Genomic DNA, 21,885 nt, shown 5'->3' with positions numbered 1-21,885 from the left:
ACATTCCCACGCCGTGCAGGTCGTGGGGGATGATTGGCCATACTTCACCACGAAACGAATTATATGGTGATACAGCATTTGCAGCTGTGCACAAGCAAACTAACAAAATAACGTTTTTACACGATCGTCAATAATACTGCCATAAAATTCTACTTTTATCGGTAATGTTTCAAGAAATTGTCCTTATTCAAAGCACATAGAAGCCAGAGAGAGTTTATACGTTGAGGGGCGCCACGGTGGCGAGGTGTAGGCTACCTCGCCAGATATACAGGAGATCATGGTTTCGATCCAGACCCTGACGCCTGCTGTATATTTGGAGTCTGCGTGTCTCTCCCTCCGTGGTTGTTTGTAAATTTTCTCAAGGTCCTACCGATTTTTCCCCTCCACATTTACAATCAACATGCGTTTAGAGTATTTGGCTGCTATAAATTCCGACATGATGATAAGTAACTTTGTTACGCGATCATTTGTGGCCAGTTCGCTTCTGAAAAATATCTACGTAGCTCAGTGAACATTACGTGGTAAAATGAATAGATACGAGATTGAGCCTGCACTTTACACCATGGGACCTGATGGAAACTACATAATAATACTAATAAAATGTTTCCCGATAAACAGTTTTGTAAAGTGGCGCATTTGAATAGTTGCCGAGTACTTCATCACGTGGGTCAGCACGGGTTGGTGAAAGTGGGAAACATAGTGGGTGGGGTAGAGTCCAGGGCAACTGACTTTGCTGTCCAATGTGTCATCCCGCAGTACAATAATCGTCTACCTGTAAACTGGTTTATGTGAAATGAAGGGCCCGGCGAGATGCATCTGGGAGTCCCTTACGGCCTTATGTTTGCACTGGGGCCACTCATCCAAACACTTATCCAGGCTCAGCCCGTTGAGCTTACGGGATAGGGCACATTCCATATGATTTGGTCACGGACAAAACAAATTCCACCATCTCCCTTTAAACCCCATCCCGCTTCGAGCTACCACAACGATTTACTTGTAGTCTTTAATTTTTTTATTCTGTAAATGTGTACAGTTCTCAGTGAATGAGAGCAATAATTAGCATGCCTGTGTGTTTTTTTTCCCCTTAAAAAGAGTTCTTGGAAATCCCCGTGTAGGACCTTATCTCGTGTGCTCTGAAGAAGGGCCGTTGCTCAAAACGTCGCCTATTATATATTTTTCATTTTTAGGCCTCGGCGTTCCTGACGAATGAGTTGAGTTTTTTTTTGGTAATTGCCCTTATCTTAAGAGGTATGCGTTTTTAGTGGTTAAATATTTAACTGCCCAATCTCGTATTTTCTAAACCCATTTACCCATTTGTTTACCCATCTAAAGAGCACTTTAGTGATTCTCGGTTGGTAAACCCCGGCGACTACTGAAGTATGGCCCACGCACGGCGTGGGGAGACCTTCATCCAGCAGTTGGTAGACAAAGGGGCTGTACACGAACATACATATAGACACCGAGTCGAGCACACGCATGTAAAAGATAAAGACGCAGCCCTGGAGTTTCTTGCTCACGCCAACTGCTGGCGGAAGGGCGTCAAAGGCAGTCCCGATTCCGCTGGTTCAACTTTTAGTTAATTTAGTAAATAGATTTTTTAAAATGTATTTACAATGTACTTATTGTCATGCTGAGTGTCTGTCGCTGCTGTGTCTTGTACAGCGCTTTGAGATCCTTGGTGAAAAACGCGAACTTAATGGAACAACGATTATTTGTATTCTTGGATCTTTCGGTAAAGTCAAGTAGAAGGGAAATAATAAAATGATAAAAATAAAACATTATAAAATTCTCACGACGTTTCGGCCACAACACAAGCAGCCGTCCTCAGGTGAAGAACATAGTTGTCGTGGCCAAAACGTCGTGAGAATTGTATTATGTTTTATTTTTATTATTTTATCTCCCTTCTACGTGACTTTACCGAAAGATCCAAGAATATGAATCCCTGCAGTCACGAAAGCTTTAAATGGAAATGATTATTTGGCCTGCTCTTCAACACTGACCTGATGTATTAAGAGCGGTGGGAGTCGTACCCACGCTTTACCTCACCACAAAGCACCTGCCAATCGACTGTCGTGTACAAAGCCACGACAATACGATTGTGTATTCTAAGGTTTTTTCGGAAAAGTCACGTAGGTAAAAAATTAAAATTAATAAAAGTAAAATAAAAATAAAATAAAGATCACGATGTTTTGGAGGCAACACAAGCTTCCGTCTTCAGGTGGAACCGTCACAGCACAATAGCTGTATCACTTGATACAGCTTTTTTTCTTGATACAGCTATCACTTGATACAGCTGTATCACTTGATACAGCTTTTTTTCTTGATACAGCTATCACTTGATACAGCTGTATCACTTGATACAGCTATCGTGCTGTGACGGTTTCACTTGATACAGCTATCGTGCTGTGACGGTTCCACCTGAAGACGGAAGCTTGTGTTGCCTCCAAAACGTCGTGATCTTTATTTTATTTTTATTTTACTTTAATTAATTTTAATTTTTTACCTACGTGACTTTACCGAAAAAAACTAAGAATATGAATCCTTGCAGTCACGAAAGCTTCACATCTAGAATTAAGTACGATTGCGGCCACGCAACACAAACTATGGGCAATATCGTAAACCAATGTAGTATGCGCTCCTTTGACGGGCGATAATTTTCATTTTTTTATTTGACCAGGTGAGGCCCACTGAGCTACGTAGCTCTTCTTCGGAAGGGCCGTGGCCACAAATGACAGCTCAACGAAGTGGCTCGTCACGTGGAAATGTGTAGCAGCCAAACACTCTAAACGCGTGATGTTGATTCAAATGTGAAAGGAAAAACCGGAGGACCCGGAGAAGAAACCACGCGACCACGGGGAGAGAAAGAGAGAGAGAGACACGCAAACTCTAAATATACAGCAGCAGCAGGCGTCAGGGTCACGATCTAACCCCACGACCTCCTGCACACCGGGCGAGGTAGTGAACATCTCGCCACGGCTGCTCCCTCCTGAACGCGGCTGCCTGGCGTGACAGTGAAAATTGGAGTCGTCGCCGCTCGCCGCTGCATAGAACCTCTTCCCCATACGAAAGGGAAGACAATTCCAGCGGTGCCGTGACCACCAAAGGCCACCAGAGGCAGTGCGTGTAGCTTGGGACCTCTCTCCCCACCCCGCACCACAGCGCAGCGTGATCAAGCGCCAGTGACGTCACTGGAGAGTGATCGCTACTAGAGAGCCCCGTGGACTCTCTCCGGGCTGGGTTCACACAGAACGGCGAAGGCGAGACGGGAGAGATAGCCCGGGGTCTGTGGAAGCGGCGGCTGCGGTGGTGCTGGTGGTGCTGGTGGCGTTAAGATCTCTACACTACATCCCACCCACCCCCTACTCACTCCTCTCCTGCGCCTCGCTCATTCAGCTCCACTGCTGCGCGGATGATCTTGGCCCGTCCGCGGCGGTGGTGCTGAATTAACGAGGCACTCGTTCGGGTTGTCTCGCTTGTGAAGACGGCAATCGACGGGCGTTGCATTGCGAGCTGTTAGGTTGGGTTTTTTTTTCTTCGGTCGGTAGACGAGAGAGCGTAGTAGCATAGCGATACCTTTAAATATCCGCGCACGCACGCCACGTGAAAAATTGATTTTTTTTTCTCAAAATAAACCATGGGCTCCGATAATTGCATGAAAGGCTTTTGGAAGCGCAATTGGCTTCTGTTCAGCACCGTTGCCGCCGTTGTATTGGGTGAGTATCTCTTGCATGGACGTCTTATTCTACGTTGTTTGTTCGTAATCTCATTAGATGGTGCCGCATTTCATTAAATTATCGTGTTGTTGTTGTGTGTTTTTTTAACGTACGCCTATGTGCGTGCGCTCGTGTGAAACTACGCATTTTAATGGGATCTCCAATGATCTCTGGCAACATCGCGACAGTATCAGCAGCACACTACAGGAATAATAAGCACAGTCTTTACCACTAACCCTTGTGCCACCACTAACACAACCAACAACATGTTAACTAGCAATGCTATTTCTCTATGACCGTACATTTGTAAACACTGCACCAATCACAACCACCACCCCAACACGAAACCTTCGCCACCACCACGAACACAGCATCACCAACCACACATCTCTTAACGAGAACTGTTTTAGCTATGCAATTACATTGTACCAATCACAACCACCACCAAACATACAACCTACCACCACCGCAACCACATCTCTTAACGAGAAATGTTTCAGACATACAATAACATTGTACCAATCACAACCACAACCAAACCTACAACCACCACCTACCACCGCAACCACATCTCTGAACGAGCAATGCTATCTATGGCCATACATATCCACTCCACCAATCACAACCACCACTAAACCTTCTTTAAGCCACCAAATAACCCAAAACGTCCGCATCGCCACCATCAATATCTCTCTTAAAAGACGCACACTGCTTATCCGTGGCCTTACTCTGATAAGAACGCAATTGTTCTCACTCGCAATGACACTGCGACCGACGGCTTGGGGTTGGGAGTGAGAGTTGTTGTTCGTAAGCATGTTCGGAGCTGTCGCTTATCAACTTGACCGTCATTCATTGTTGCAAGCGAGTTTGCCAATGGAATTCCGTCTGATGCTGACAATTGCACGATTCGCAAGCGTGGCAGTGCACAGTGACACACACAAGTAGCGGAGACACACAGAACAGCTTACGCAGTGTGTACACATTGTGGTGTAGTGTGTGTGTGTTGTGGTATTGTGGGCCTTGCTAGGATAAGATGGTACAGAGGGCTGTAGTGTGAACTGTTCTGCCGCAGTCCAGTCTGTTGTGTAGAGGCCTGTGTCTGTATGTGTGTGACTGTGTGACTGTGTGTGACTGTGTGACTGTGTGTGACTGTGTGTGTGTGACTGTGTGTGTGACTGTGTGACTGTGTGTGTGTGTGACTGTGTGTGTGACTGTGTGTGTGTGACTGTGTGTGTGTATGGCTGTGTGTGTGGCTGTGTGTGTGACTGTGTTTGTGTGTGACTGTGTGTGACCGTGTGTGTCTGTGTGTGTGTGACTGTGTGTGTGACTGTGTGTGACTGTATGTGTGACGGGCTGTGTGTGTGTGACTGTGTGTGTGTGACGGGCTGTGTGTGTGTGACTGTGTGTGTGTGACGGGCTGTGTGTGTGTGTGACTGTGTGTGTGTGACTGTGTGTGTGACTGTGTGTATGTCTGTGTGTGACTGTGTGTGTCTGTGTGTGAGTGACTGTGTGTGTGTGACTGTGTGTGTGACTGTGTGTGTGTCTGTGTGTGACTGTGTGTGTGACTGTGTGTGTGTGTGACTGTGTGTGTGTGTGACTGTCTGTGTGTGACTGTGTTTGTGTGTGACTGTGTGTGTGTGTTGTGTGACAGGATGCGGTGTGCCTGTAATTGACTGTTATATTACTGCTGTGTGTGTGACTGTGTGACTGTGTGTGTGACTGTGTGTGTGACTGTGTGTGTGTGTGGCTGTGTGTGACTGTGTGACTGTGTGTGTGTGACTGTGTGTGTGTGACTGTGTGTGTGTGACTGTGCGTGTGTTGTGTGACAGGATGCGGTGTGCCTGTAATTGACTGTTATATTACTGCTGTGTGTGAGAGAGAGAGACTGTTGTGCGTGTGTCAGTGGTGTGTGTCTGATACTGGTGCGTGATAGGTGATGCGTGTGTGTGTAATTACTAACTGTTGTTGCCACTCCATGTGTGTGAGATAGTGGCACACTGTTGTGTGCATAGTATTGCTGCGTGTTTGTGATAAGACTGTTTGAATGTGCGACATTGTTGTTGCCTGAGAGACTCTGTCTCTTGTATACTGCTGTGCATGTGTTTAGAATGGACTCGTGTGTGTGTGTGTGTGTATCAGTGTCTCATGCACTGCTGTCTGATACCGATGTCTGCCTGCAATAAAATGTCACGTCTGAGATTGTCTGTTGCGTGTGGTGCATAACTCCATCACACACACACACACTTTCATACACATGTACACATGTTACACGATGTTAATCCACTGCTGGATGAAGGCCTCCCCCACACCATCTCACGAGGGTTGTTTGAGCAGACTTGAGATTGTTGAAGGGTCGGGATGATCTCACTCGCCACCGATGTTTGCCGTGCCAGGGAATCCAACTCGGATAATCCAGAGAGGGCATAACCCACGCCTCCATTCGAGACGTATTTAAGTCTATCATGCACATACCGTGTCAATCCATACGTAATCAATATAAACAATTCATAGCTGGCAAGCCACACGCTTTAGCCCGTATTCTTGTACGGGGAAATTGAGTTTTCAGGTCCATACGGCGTTACAGCCGCTTCAATACGAGCCGAAACAACTGCGTCTATTGATTGTGTTTCACGCTTGTGATGGGACTTTGTATGATGAACGTTGATATTTATAAGGGCACGGGGTCACCAATAAGGTCTGAATTGGTTTGTAATAAGGTAGACACTGACAAGGGGTTGACAGGTATGCATGCATAGGACTATATATAATGTGTTTGATGTGTATATGTGTACGTATGGTATTTGGGTGTATGCGTGCGTATCAATTGTAGCCTTATGTCCCATAGGGGATGATGAGAAGTAAGTATGTGTATCAATTTTCCGTGTGGTCGTGTGTTCATGTCATTTGTTCCTTACCTTATGTATGCGCGTGTATGATTTAGTGATGCAGGATGACAGCCTTGTGAGAAATGTCAGAAAGGAACGCCTTGACTATAATCAGATTACCAAAGGCTTATTACACCAGTAACTAGCATTACCCAGCTATTGTTGTGCCGCAAGATGAACATGCAGTGGACAAATGTAACACGGTGGACTTTCGCGGTACCAATGTTACGATTCATCATAGACGAGGTTTTTTTGGGGGGTCAGATTGGGCAACTAAGAGTGTGTGTCGTATACCCTCATCCACCCGACACGGCTTATTTGATAAAGTTGTCGCGTGAACAAAACGTGTCTCTACGTAGTATTGTTTCAGCACTCCACTGGTGGTGGATAGAGAGCAATTTGGGTGGTCCGGCGTTTCGCTGGTGGCTAGAAGCGGCATCGTCAGGCAATCGACAGAGTTGTGGAAAAACTGACTGATGATGCCCCTTTTGTTCACGGTGACGTCTTTATGAACTGGCTGTGCCGGGTGGAGGAGGATTTACGACACACATTTTTTGTTACACGCGGCCTGAGCCAAAAATCTATTTTGAATCATGTACCAGTTAAATGCACGTGTATTGTGATTACGCGCATAATACGTAATTAAACATTAATATTATTCAAAGCTCCGTTACAATGTTGGCACGATTGCATCCGGCAGTCTGGGTTGATGTGAGGGTAGCAGTGGACAAACATCCGCGTACTGTTGTACCATAAATCAGGACACAAAAGCCTCGATGTCAACGTATCGTGCTCAACGCAATTTGCGTTGATGGTACTTTACAGAAAAATGTCGTGCAACAAAAATAATCGATCGGATTACGCAACTTTTAAAATATCAAGAGTCAATTGATGTACTAAGAAACCTTGATTACAGGCGTCATTGTTATGAAACTGCTTATTTTTTAAAAAGTAACCCCCGAAACTACTGTGTGCTAGGCTCAATAAAATTCACATGAACGTGTCTAAAGGAGCATGTGTGTTTAGAGAGTGGTGGCGCAGTAGCTGGCACACTGCGCTACTAACCCGGTGACCCGGGTTTGGTCCCGTTCACGACCAATAACAGTGAACCGGTCATGGGCCTCCCCTAGGTCGACTTAGCCTTAAATTAGTACCTGGTGCGGCATGTAAATATCGCCACTTAGGAGACAAAGGCAGTCGAGCGTGGTGTTAGCCACCCACACGCTCGTATTCCATGCCGGCCTTCCTAGGTGCTCGCTAACAGCACTTGCCCAAACGGTCTGTCAAGGCTATATGGGGGATCTTTCTTTGTGAATGTATGTTGTGTATTACTGTGCTAGTGTTTGTGAGGGTGTGTGCTTGTGAAACTGCACCTAGCCTGGCAAATGTGCTGTTGCCGCCTCGGATGTTGCTGGTGTCCTTTTAAACCATCTCACCCCTCCCTGGACATGAGCTGTGTTCATCACCTCCATCACCGGTTTGCCATCCCTCTCCCGGTGTGTTTTCACCCTGTGGATACTAATCCATTATCAGTCTCATCCATCTTCCGTTATCCCTTCTCGCAGCTTATTGCCCTGCCCAATCCTACTTACCGATGTCAGCTTTCTTTTCGTACGGTCGCAAATCCATGCGTTGTTCTGTCCATCAGTGCAGCATTTCTCGTTTCCCTCCATGCATCGCACCATGATTCTGTGCGGTCATTTTTTTGTTGGATTTTCTAAGTCAGGGTCCACGTTTTTCAATTCTTGTTATGGCCACGTTTCTCTTTTGGCACATTGGTAATGTTACTTTTCATGTTAAAATATTCGTGTTTTCATTTTTACAGGTAAGGCTCGCTGAGCTATATCTCTTTTTTTTAGAAGCGACCTGGCCACAGATGATAGCTAAACGAAGTGGCTTATCGCGTGGAAATTGTAGCAGCCAAATACTCTAAATGCACGTCGTCCAAAAACACCTCAACCTACTCTAACTTTTTAATTAATTGATTCTGGTTCACCTTTAAGAATTCCCCTCGATATACAAACTCTTTTGTCTTTTCCATTTGTGTCCCACCGATAATTAACAGCGACAAAGCTCAACGTCTTCATCAATAATCCTAGCTCACAATAACTGCTATTGACTAATGTGTTGAGTTGTTGTTGTTAATTGTGCTTGTGTAACATTGCCAACCCTGCAGCAGTAGCAGCATCAAAAGAAAATGTTTCTAATGATTATTTTTCGAAAAATGCATTCTGCCAACTTGTTTGAAGTGATATTTGCTTTGCTTATGTCTATCGATACTGCAATTTTGCAGCTTCCTTTTGCAAGTTCTTCCTCTTTAGTTTGATTTCACTTTGGGTCGTAATGACAGTCTCATGAGAACACGTGGGATCCGTTTCAATGCTCCTCAAATTATATTTATGGCTTAATTTCTGCAATCCAAGACCCCCCCAAATGATTTCACGTATTGTAGTATCATTATTGTAGTATTATTGTAGTATTCTTATTGTAGTATTATTATAGTATTGTATTATTATTGTAGTATTATTGTAGTATCATTATTGTAGTAGTATTATTGTAGTATTATTATTGTAGTATTATTAAACGTGTCTACCTCAGAAACCCTCCACCGAGTCTCATAAGCCCTCTCTCAGGAAGTCCCTGTCAAGTATTCGCAGTCGGAGGCTGATGGCTTCAATCTTATAATCCCAATTGAGTAATTTGCAGGCACATTTTATGGAAAAATGTGGGCATTGCCTTGAATAACCACGATGGGTGGGAGCCAATCTCCTTGCCTGCCTCCTCATTCGCTTGGCATTTAGTTTTTTGTGTATTCTCAGTGTAGGTTCCATCCCCTGATGTGTGTTTTTTTTTTCTATGCTACATTTATATGAAGGCCTTGCTTTGTGAGAGCTTGGATGACAGCATCAGTTGCCACTGAATTAAATTCCCTTTGCATTAGTCTATAAAAGCAAGGCAACATGCCATTGATATAAATGTGTATTTTCTGGCATGTGATTGATAATATTATTGCGGTTAAATGGATTTTAAAAAAGCCTTTATCTGATTTCCTCACGCGGTTGTTTGGCATCTAAACTGGCGCTTTGATCTAAATAGGTTCTGACGTGACAGGGAGACAAACATCATAATCAGAATACGTATTTATACTGGAGGAATCCGATGAGCTATAAAGCTCTTTTTCACAGATGTCCAGTAGATGGAGGCAGAGTGACAGAGGGATACAAATAAAAAAATATCGAAAAATAAAATTACTATTTGGCTAACAAGTCAAATTCTCACATTGCCTTGATCGGTGTTCAGTCAAACACGACCGTGTACTTGGGGTACCGCTATTAAAAATACAGGCACTTCCACTAACGTGTAAATCTCAAGCTTTTAAAGCGACTCAATTGTACAGAACATAGAATCATAAAAAAAAATCGTTATATGCTAAGATTTACGTAGAACGTGAAGTGTAACTTAACGTTCTGAAACAAAAAAAAAATCTAACTTGTAGACGCTTCCGCAGATTTCTATTGGCATTGGCAGGCCAACACAGGCCTTTAATGACCCCATCTCAACAAACGGGTAATGGGTTTCCAGTGTGTTTTATAGACCGATGCATTCTATTTACTCATGCATACATAACGCCTATCACACCATGCACAAGCAACCTGCTTTACCGTGTCAATCACTCTCTATTTCCCTTACTTAACCGCCAGAGTACATTCAGATAGCATCGCCACAGCTTTATATTTCATTCGCAAAGGTGAATTTACACGCAAGTCCTGAGATAAAATATAATTTTAGATGTAAAGACAAAAAGTAATACGGTGAAAAATTGCAGGTCTCAGTTAATTTTGCAACGTGTATTTCCTCACGTAGTTATACAATGCCTTTATTTGTAAAGTAAAATAAATAAATAATTGCGATGGAGGTGATGTGGTCACGATGCTCGGCTTGTAATCAGAATGTTGTGATCGAAGATCCTGGTCCAGGGCTCAACGTATCCATCATCACTCCTTCAGCAGGGTCGGTAAAATAGGTACCACTTTGAGCAGAGTCAGCCATGGTCATCATACACATAGACTCACCTCGGTCACAAGAATGTTGAATTTCCTGCCACTCGGTTAGCACCACCCGGGAGACATTTTGGACTTTTAATTTTAAAAACCACAAGAAAGCATGGTGGCAACCCTGAGCTACTGGTGAAAATTCCATATTACTATGGCAAGTACCAGTGTCTCACAAAGACAGCCACCCATCGACGGCATACAAATGAGTACTCATTGCCACGCTAGAGATGGATGATGATGTCAAGTTGACCCCTCAACCACGAGTTGAATTCTTGACCTTCGGATGCATGACGGCAACTGCAGTTTAAATTTTAACAGTGGCACGGCAATTCCCGCGGGAGAGCTGCAGCCCGAGTCTGATTCTAGCCCAAGGCTAACATCGGTGTAGAGGGATATCATGACCCAATCCTCGGCCTGCCAGTCCTAGGCCTGCACTGACCACCGCCATGCCGTGGTATGGTCAAACGGACGTCCATGGGCAAAGTTGGCTTGGGGAGGTCTTTATCCAGCAGTGGATTGACAAAGGGTTTTGAGATTATTTATTCTTTGCGCTGTTACCCAGGTGCCCACTGCGATAGAGGCAGTGGGTTTTTTTCCCCATGAGTCTCACCGAGTTTATTTAATCTCCTGGTTACACAATGGATACAAGAACAACGAATGGCGGTCATTCCTGGACAGTCGCTCTTGATACCAGTCGAACTTCCCCAATTCGAAATTTACTCAAATTGGATTACACAGCAATCGTCGTCCCCCTACTGGCAGACCAATGCCCCAGGTCACTCCTGCATATGAGACTCATCCTTGCCTCAGTCAGTTCTCACCTGGCTCATTCTTTTGAGAAAGGCTCTGCAAATAATGAGTTGAATCGTTACGTTAATCATCACCTTGTTCCCAGCCAAGGTTGTCCTCGCGCTGAAATGAGCGTTGTTGCGTGCAGTTCCCGTCTCCGTGTCGGCCAGGGGAGTGGGGTCCCGGGACGGGTTCGGATATCGCCCGCCCGTCACCCCGGAATCGAACTTAGGTCACGTGATTCATAGTCCGGCGCTAAGACCGCCACGCCACCCTGCCACACCTCTGAAACATTCGTCGCGCTGAATGAAACGCCGCGTTGTCCGCACCGCACGCAGCCAACCGTGCTGACGGGAGATTTCAAAAGCGCCGTGGCTCCCAGTGGCTTCCAAACATCGGAAGGAAGAGCGTTCCGGGAAACCGCAGAAGCGCATCCAAAAGCGCGCGATGCAGTGACTGTCTTTGTTCGATAGTTTGCCAAAAGTCCGCGGTGAGGATGCCCGCAGTTTGCGTGATGTTTGATGTTCCTTGACGACACGAGGGAGGTGTTGTGCGTTGACGCAGGCATCGGCACGGGACTGCTGCTGCGGGAATTCGCCAACTTCAACAGCCTGGATATCGTGTATTTCTCCTTCCCGGGTGATGTGCTCATGCGGATGCTCAAGCTCATCATCCTGCCGCTCATCGTGTCCAGCATGATCACAGGTGCCGGCAGCTGCACCGAACAGCGCAACGTCACGGTTGCTCACTTCAAAATCATCCGAATAAATGCGCTGTGTGCGTGTGTGTGTGTGTGCACCAACACTCGTAGTTTCGTGGTAATTAATTGAAGGTGGAGGGGTTACCAGCCCCTCGCACCCGTCCAGAGCCCCCGTTTAGCCACTGTGGTGGTCACAGACGCCATGAGGGGAGAGGCCAATGAGGCATTGGCCTTCCCCCCACAGCACTGCCCACGACAGTGTTGCCCGTCCGGCACCACGAGGAGGTAGGAGGTTGTTTTTCTGGTCATCTTGGTCATCTCGGTCAGTCGACCCGTGGCACTTGGGTCTGCCCCGTGACCTGCTAGCGGGCGTTCGACACTTCACGTGGCCTCAAGGTGCACTTGGCCTAGCACAAGCGTCGTGGTGACGTCACCGCCACTTAGTGGCGAATGGCGGTTGTTGTTGCACCAACACGCACATCCCACTTAGCCAGTCAGTTGCACTGCAGGTTGAGGGGTCTCCCCGACGCCGTGTGGTCGGGGTTGAGGTCCTGGTGGTTGATTGGCCATACTTCACCACGCCGGTCAGTGCGTTTTTGGTGAATGCGGAGAGCGTGGATGTGGACGCGTAAAGGTACGGTACGCAGTCGTGTTTTGCAGCACTTGCCTTACCTGGTAACGTAAAAAAATATACCTGGTAAAAAAAAAACTTGCCCTCTGTGACCCACGGCGTATCAGTAATAGCGTAATGCACATCGGAGGTAATGGCTCCATAGATTTGCTGGGACCAAAGCATTGGGAATGTGCCCACTCTCATCAGATCCCCGAAGCTAAGCAGGGTCTTTAGAGCCTGGAAGGTTCTTGGATGAGAGACCACCACCACCACGATGCACAAACAGTTGTCATAGTGTATGCTTCGTGGTGGGCAGCAGAGAGCAGTGCGGTACGCTGCTGTACTCTACTCCTATGCTCCCCATCACCAACCCCGCACTGACCAGCGCAGGGTGGGTGCCACCGTGGCGAGATGTGAACTACTTCTCCTGGTATACAGGAAGTCGTGGGTTCGATCCCGACCCTGACGCCGGCATGTTTGGACTTTGCATGTTCTCCCCGTGGTCGTGTGGATTTTTCTCGGGGTCCTCCGGTTTTTCCCTCCCCATTTAGGATCAACAGCACGCGCTTAGAGTATTTGGCTGCTGGAAATTTTCACAGAAGCCACTTTGTTGAGCTATCATTTGTGGCCAGGTCTCTTCTGAAAACGAGCTACGTAGCTCAGTGGGCCTTGCCTGGTTAAAATAAAAATAGAAATAAACTTGGCCCAGCGGTAGCGGGTCTGCCGCTTGTTGCAGATTGAGGTTCGAATTCGGCAGGCCGCCGTGATTATTGCTGCTGGTTCACTGGCCGTGGATGCTAAAGATCCCGTGATGTCGTTCGAAGCGAGTCGGCCTGTTGTTTTTCCCTGTCACGGTGCAAATTTGCCAAATCGGAGAACATTTACCCCCTGAAAATGACTCAGTTTTAAATTCACATCGCAACATTGCCCCCCCCCCCCCCATCACAGACTACGTCTTCTTGATACTTCTTCTTCTTGCGTACGGCAAGTACGTGTACATCGTACATCCACATTTAAGTTCGCGAGCTGTGTGATAGCCTTGCGACACGAATGTTAAATGCGTAGAGGAGAGATTTACGCGGTGCGCGCTGTTAAGCGGGTGCAACTGAGGTCGAACATATGTATGCGTTGTAACATGAGGTTTGCACCGACAAACCACCAGTAATTAAGAGGAGAAGCGGGTGCAACTGAGATCGAACAGGTGGATACGCTGTGACCGGAGGTTGGCGTCGGAGAGACGGGAGATGGGGGGTGATGGTGAGGGATTAATGGGGCAACAGGCACCGGGCTGGCGGCAGCTTGAGGGGAGCAGGTGAGGACTCGGAATGAGGAGGGGTATATAAGGGGAGTGTGCGAGTTGCCCGGGAACGAAGAGTGTAGACATCTCGCCGCTGCCGCTCAAGCCGTCAACGGGACCTCAACCCTCACGCCGTTGCCGGGCGGGTGTTGGCTGAACCCCCCGCCCGGGACAGACGGGTGAGCGGGTCTGAGGGAGCGTAGTCGAGGGCAGCGGTGCAGAATTGCTGAGTGCGGAGCTGCTGTGTGCAGAGCTGCTGTGTGCAGAGCTGCTGTGTGCAGAGCTACTGTGTGCAGAGCTGCTGAGTGCATAATAAGTGTGGTTGCAGAATAGATGTGAGCGGGGAGAAGTCAAGTGTATGTGACCATACAGAACGTTACAGGAGTGCCTACGACTGGTGTGAAAACAGGTGCAATATAGTGTCAGCAGGTGACTTGTTACAACGTGTCGTTGTGAGTCATTTAACAAGACGCTATAAATGTACTAAGTTATTAACTATCATGGTGAAGTATTGCCATGTCCCGCACGGTGTGGAGGAGGCCCTCATCCAGCAGTGGATTGGCACAAGGGCCGCACAGGGGCACACCTGTAGTTGATGGAATAAATGCGGCGGTTTGACACGTACAAGAACCTGAATACATAATCACCGTCTCAGCGTGGGTAACAAATATTGAGCTTGAGTACAGATTTACCTCGCTTAGTGCGGTAGATGCATCCCAAAAAATAGGGGGGCACGCAAAGCAAAATCACGTGGCGTGGACTGCGCCAGTCACCCAACCCACAATGCACCTGCGCGAGAAATCTACCTGCCGAGTAGCAGTGCACCGTGCACAGACAATATGGTCCCGCGTCCGACCGCGTAGCCACGCACGAATGAATTCGAACCGCATGTAAGCGAATTTTGGGCAGAAATTGGTCTGCCGCCGCATATACACAAAAGAAACAGGCGTAACGGCGAGAGAAAACTGTACGGCTGACAACGGGGAACATTTCTGAGCATTTCTCCAGAATCAAGAGAGGTGGACAATTTTTGTTTTCCGTCTGAACTGCAGCCCTAATTGGTTGACATACTATGCCGCAGTAAAAAGCCACTTCGTGATTATGCCATTGATTAGCCATACGTTTGAAGTCTCTAAATGGTTCTTCCAAATTCGTGAGATTGCCCAGGTACGTGAAGATTCTGGGTAATGGATTCGTGAGAACGTAAGCAGGTCTGGGAATATACTATTCCTTTGTTAAATCTATCATAACGGTGAGACATTAACACCATTGTACTGGTAGGAACCTCCTGGTTACACCAGCCCACAGGGGATTATTGTGTTTGTCCGTCCGTCGTGCAGGGAGGGGTTGGGTGGGGAGGGTGGGGCTGGGTGGGGAGGGGAGGGTGGGCAGGGGCTGGGTGGGGAGGGTGGGGCTGGGTGGGGAGGGGAGGGTGGGGAGGGGCTGGGTGGGGAGGGTGGGGAGAGTGGGACTGGGTGGGAGGGGTGGGACTGGGTGGGGAGGGGCTGGTCACCCCGTGGTGCCCTTATAAAACTCAACGTTTAACCTACTCACGCCGGCTTGTGCCCGCCCTCACAGTCGGGCATATTTTCGGAATACACCACGCCGTCGTTGACCCTGGCCATTGACCGAGCAACCCAACGTTCCTACCAGCTCCCTCAGCAGGGATGTGTTATTTAGAAAAGCACAGTATTTACTAATGCATTTGTCATCGAGTAATGTATTATCTACATTTATGACGAAAAATTTTTGTTCCATCGTTGAGTTTTTCTGGTAAGTAAGAACGCTTTAGTAGTATTTGTTGAACAGGTCTGAGTAAGGGCCCCTTACGAGAAGAAACAGCAACAATTTATTGACGCGGAAACTCATGCCAAGACTCACTGCTCCCACGTCTGCAAACTGGGACTGTGGTTGAGAAGAAGATTTGTGCCATCCATACGGCGATCTTGTACTGGGCCTGTCTTGTGCAGCGCTCTGAGATGCTTGATGAAGGACGCTTCGTGAATAGACTCATTAGTATTAATAACGTAAGAAATTAACCGGTTCATGAATCACAATTGTATTTTCAGTAACAATGCATTCATATTATCATTATTGCCACATTGTCTGTAACAAGAGCAGTTAAATAAATATTGCGTGGTTTTCTTCCTGCTTTGTATTACCGAACGACTATTAATGTCGTGACAATACATTTAGTGTGATGATTTTTGCACGATCAGACATTCTGTCGATTAAATCGACAAAGTCAGCATATTGGGTGGCGCTAATTCCGGTTGTTTGCCCCCAGGACCATTTGGTGGAAATTCTCCATTCATATGGCAGGGACAAGTATCTAAGTTTGATGATGTGCACGCAACTCGGTGCTCGCTAACCGCACCACCCTGGATGCTTTACAGGATTGAAGTCACGGTTTCTGTGTTTTTAAGTATGTGTGTGCCATTGTCTTTGTGTGCCTGTGTCTCTGCGTGTGCCAACTGCGGCAGTTGTGCCAGTTGGCAGGGTTATGTGCTCATTGGCGCAGTTGGTAGGACAGGTGGCGCATTTGCCGTGTCATCTCGCTCAGTTAACCCATAACACCTGGGTCTCTCCCTTCAGCTGCCTAGCATCAACGAGACTTCCACATTTCACTTGGCCTCAAAGTGTCCCTAGCCTGGCACAAGCACTGTGGTGTTGGTGGCGAATGGGGATTGTTCTTTCTATGTCGGTGTGTGTCCGTGTTTACGTGTGTTTTGTGAGTGCTTGCTGACAGCGCTTGCCCCAACAGTCTGTTCAAGGCTATCTTGGGGATGTTTGTATTTGCGTGTTAGTTTTTGTCAGTATCTGTGTGTGCGTGTGGCTCTATGTACAGCATGAAGTGTGCTTTTCTTCGTGTGTGTGTGTGTTGTCTCCTGCGTGCCTGTGTCTCTGCACATGCATATGCATGTGTGTGTGCGTACTCACGGGGAGCGGTAGTGCAGTGGTTAGCGCACTGTGATACGAAGTCCCTGACCCAGGTTGTAGCCTGCTCACAGCCAACACCAATGACAAACATCTGAATCAATACTGCACCTCCCTTAGGTCGACTCAGACCTAAATGAGTACCTGGTGCGGTGTGCAAATTTCAGTACTGGGGGAGAACAAACGTGGCCAGACGTGTGTGTTGTTCACCCACCCCCTCGCGCACTTGTGACGGCTTTCATAGGTACTCGCTAACAGCACTTGCCCAACAGTCTGATGAAGGCTATACGGGGAACCTTTGTCTTCACGCGTGTGCATGTGCGGTGCGCAAGAGTTTAACCCTAGATTCGATCAGGGCCTCAATTTCCACGTGATATACAGGCAGGGGCAGGAGGGAGTGATGGTGAGAGGTAATTGTTTGGGTGTTCGGCACAAACTGCAGGCGTTGCAATAAGTCACCGATAAGCGTCACACCCACACTCGTGCACTCACGTTCATTGCCTCGAGGGAAGTTCAAAGGTTGATCCGGAGAGAGTGATGTCATTTAAATTTTGCGTTGGGGAAATGCTGCGGTAAATATAAGTACGTAATTTTTTAATCCTTTATATTAAGTTCACTTGCTTGCTTGCTTGCGAGCTTACGACCGTGCAAATCTTTCGGTCGTTTTTTAACCCACTTCCCGTGATCCAATCGAGCTGACATTTTGCACACAGACTCGTTGTGCGTGACAATGTATTTTCGTGAATTTTTTTTTCCATAACTTTACACTTTTTAGGAATTTTTTTTTTATATTTAATTACCAATTGCTTAATGGTGGCAGGCAATCATCTGACCCATAGGTTGCAGCCATCTCAAGCCAGAGGACGAGAGGACTCTAGCCGCCACGCATATAAAGGATTTATAGTGAAAAACTTTGTTTTTCCGGGTTAATTTTTTTTACTTTAACTAGAATTTCTACTCGTGCAAATTAACGCTTAGTTTAACACGTAGGCTTTCGCGACCAATGTTATTCATAATCAACGTTTTTGGGTTTAGATCGCGTTATTTATAAATGTGTCGTAACCCTCCACCACCCGACACGGCCAATCAGTAAAAAAGTGTCACGTTGACAAAGACAAATAGTTCACTGCTTTAGCCCACCGGTGAACTATTTGTCTTTGTCAACGTGACACTTTTTTACTGATTGGCCGTGTCGGGTGGTGGAGGGTTACGACACATTTATAAATAACGCGATCTAAACCCAAAAACGTTGATTGTGAATTAACGCTTGTTAGCGTTAATGGGAAATATAAAGGTGCAGCCCTGCAATGTCCTGCTCACGCCACTGCTGGCAGAATGGGCCTCCACCTGGAGGCAGCTAGAGAATAGCCCCTCTGGAGGGTGTGTGGCTGGCCTACTCATCCATGCTCGCCTGACGCCTTTGAAGAAATGGAAGTACCCACAATTTACCCCACCACGTGCTTTAAACCCAACACACTGATCGAGCCCATCACACGCTGGCGGTGGTGAGATGTTAACTACCTCGCCTGGTATGCAGGAGGTCGTGGGTTCCATCCCGACTCTGACGCCTGCTGTATTATTTGGAGTTTGCAGTGTCTCTCTCTCCCGTGGTTCGCGTGGATTTTTTTCCAGCTCCTCCGTATTTTTTTTATCCACATTTAGAAACAAGCGTTTAGGGTATTTGGCTGGCTATACATGTCCACGTGATAATGCACTTCATTGGGCTGTCATTTGTGGCCAAGTTGCTCTGAAAAAGAGCTACATAGCTCAGTGGGCCTTACCTGGTAAACTAAAAATAGTTTATAGTTCAGAGTGGCGAGCCAATTAACATCGCTGGGTGGACAGAGGCAGGGTGGGGACGGGAGATTGGACGTCTGTGAAAAGAGCTTCAGAGCTCATCGGATTCCTCAATTATAAATCAATATTCTGATTCTGATTTAACTGGCGACCTCTTGATTGCCAGTCCAGCGTCCTAACCACTACCGCGGCATAGCAATTGGACATTTCCAATATCCCATTAACAACAACAATAATATCATGTTTCGTAGAGAGAAACCATTGCATTTGAGCGTAATGTTTAGAATCTGGCCACTGTGGTGGTATAGGCCTCTGTCCGTACTGCGTCCTTTGAGGGCCTAGAATTCGAAACAATGGACAACAATCTCTCCAGCAATGCAGGCAGGTGAACGAGTTTCTCCGTCTCACAGCCAAACTGTAGTTTAACATTTTTGTATTAATAATTATTGCAGTCTTTTATCGGTCTACTCCCGGATGAAGCCCTCTCCCCATGCCCATGTCGGTCTTTAGGTCGTCGCTTGACCGTACTTCAGCACGCCGGTCAGCACAGGTTGCTGCCGGGACCGGCTCAAATGCGTCACTCGCCACGTGACGTCTCTCCCCACTGTGGTTGGGAAGCAGCTTCAGATCACCGGGTTCATAGCACGCTGCGTAAACCACTGCGCCGCTCCCCCCCCCCCACCTCCTTTTGAACATTAATATCGTTAAATATCCTTCTCCGTACGGCTCATGTTCGTGTCGCGCGACGACTATAATTTGACACTTCGAGTGGGTTGAGACAGATAATTGCGTCAGGAGCAGCGGAGTGCATCGCCGCCGCTGTTGTGGTGATGATGCCTCCTCCCTCGTGTTTGTCAATCGAGGCGTTGAGCCGCTCTACGTTCCACGGTTCTCTTCTGGGTGGCGACCGCAGCTGTCGCACGCCGCCTGACAGTTTTTAATTTCCCGATTGCGCTTCAAGTAGCCGCAACCGCTGCTGCCATGGTGCGTGTGCGGATGCGGTGCCAGGGGTTGTGGCCACGAAGCTTCGCGGACATTCGAGCCGCGGGTCTTCCGCGTCGGGTCCCGGCGTTTGTCTGTGACCTCTTGTGAACTCCATTTCGGCCTTCCAAGCCTCGTCATCATCAGGGTTGAAGTCGCGTTGTCAAAGGTTACGTGCCTGGGTTCAAAAGGGCTTTGCGCGACTTCATTCCTACGGCTGCTGATGAAGATGCAGAGCGACAACAACTACAATTTCACATTCAGTTGGTCAAGGCACATATATCCGCGTCAGCAGTAAGCGGAGTGTATCGCCGTGATGTCTCCTTTGTATTTGTGGATCGGGGCATTGCGTCATTATATTTTTTATGGTCTGTTCTGGATGACCACATTAGGTATCCGCATCTACTGCCGTGGTTTGTTTGGATGCGGTTTAGGGTGGACAATGAGCTTCGTGGAAGATCTTCTGCATTGGGTCTTTCACAAGGTGTTTGTTTCATGAGTTCTTTTCGAGTCCAGCTCTCCAAGCTTCATCGGGGTTGAGCTTGCATTGTTGAAGGTTTAAGCGAATGGGTCAAAAAGGGATTGCGTGCCTTCAAGCGGTGGTGATTGACATCATTGAGTTCCTGGTGAATGGAGAGACGTGCATTAAATAATAACATTAACAATCTTCTTGGTTCTTTCGGTAAAGTCACGTAGAATGGAAATAATAAAATAATAAAAATAAAACATAATAAAATATAATATAATAATTATATCCATTCTACGTGACTTTACCGAAAGAACCAAGAAGATGAATCCCTGCAGTCACGAAAGCTTTAAATCGAAACATTAGCAATACTAAATTAACCCTTATAGACATCTTGCTTTAAGAGACGTCTGTAAGTTGCAGGGTGGGTGTCTCGTTCACCGCTAAGTCTCGGAACATGCAAGCGGCTTAGCGCTTTTAAAGACATTGTACTCACCGCAGATAACCATAGCTACACGAACACACTCTACGATAGCTGGCGCCAAACTGTGCCACATGCCCTCTCGCATGGCCCTGTGGGAGCCTCGGTACCAATAAAGTTATTTTTATTTTAGTTTTTCTTCCGGTTTGGTTTTGATGACGTACGTCATCGGAACGGGAAAGGGTTCATAGTAACTGTTGTGTCCTCTCTCTCCCTTTATCTGTCGCAGGATTGGCGTCTCTGGATTCCAATGTTTCAGGGAAGATTGGTGGTCTCGCGGTGGCTTACTACCTGAGTACCACCGTCCTGGCTGTCCTATTGGGTATGCAACAACAACAACAACCGCCATTCGCCACTAAGTGGCGGTGACGTCACCACGACGCTTGTGCCAGGACATGTGCACCTTGAGGCCACGTGAAGTGTATGCAGATACACACACACACAGAGACATACTGATGCACACACATGCGCATAGAAATTCAAACGCACGGACATACACTGATAGAAACAGACACATACACAGGCATACTCAAATACACGGACAGAGACAAAGAAACATCGTGTAGTCTTCAACAGATTATTGGCTTGAGTGCTGTTAGTGAGCACCTATTAAGGCTGGTACGTGGCACACGTCACGCAAGGAGATGGTGTGACTGCACCACGCCCGGCCGCCTTTGTCTCCCCAGTGTCTATACACAAATAGCAGGTGCTGTTAGCGAGCACCAATGAAGGCCGGCACGGCACACAAGGGGGTGGGTGGCTCGCACCACGCCCAGCCACCTTTGTCTTCCCAATGGCAATCTTTAAACACTGCACCGGGTACTCATTTTAGGCTGGTTCGACCTATGAGAGGCTCCCGACCGGTTCAGATGTCACCAGCCACTGATGTTAGCTGTGAGCGGAAATCGAACTCGGGAGTGCCGGGTTCTTAGCGCAGTGCACTAACCACTGCCCCTCCGCTGCGCTAGATACAATGTTATGCATCACATTATGTGAGTCAAGTATGTGCTTTTTTCACGGGTTGGGAGGAGGGAGCGATGACTAATTTACATAAATACTGCACAATCTGTCAAGTAAATGATGGGGCAGGCTGCGTGTCTCTCACAGGGGCTATTGTTTGTCTCGGGGCATTGATCCGGCGGGTGGAACGGTTGCACCGCGGTTAGCGCAC

The 21,885-nt window shown here is 47.3% G+C and overlaps 1 protein-coding gene across 1 annotated transcript in view; it reads left to right on the top strand.

Annotated features, from left to right (window-relative positions):
- The first annotated feature begins 3,201 nt into the window (after positions 1 to 3,201).
- The window catches only part of LOC133352077 (excitatory amino acid transporter 3-like), a 45,350-nt gene continuing 26,666 nt past the window's right edge, over positions 3,202 to 21,885 (top strand). Inside the window, exons 1-3 of the mRNA XM_061567820.1 lie at positions 3,202 to 3,713; positions 12,007 to 12,147; positions 20,944 to 21,036. Of these exons, the coding sequence (XP_061423804.1) occupies positions 3,635 to 3,713; positions 12,007 to 12,147; positions 20,944 to 21,036 (313 nt within the window). The 5' untranslated portion in view covers positions 3,202 to 3,634. The remainder of the gene's footprint in view (positions 3,714 to 12,006; positions 12,148 to 20,943; positions 21,037 to 21,885) is intronic.

This window comes from Lethenteron reissneri, chromosome 39 (assembly GCF_015708825.2).
Source record: "Lethenteron reissneri isolate LAM-NWPU_2019-01 chromosome 39, ASM1570882v1, whole genome shotgun sequence".
Taxonomy (NCBI): Eukaryota; Metazoa; Chordata; class Hyperoartia; order Petromyzontiformes; family Petromyzontidae; genus Lethenteron; species Lethenteron reissneri.
This window is presented reverse-complemented; position numbering and strand designations above follow the sequence as displayed.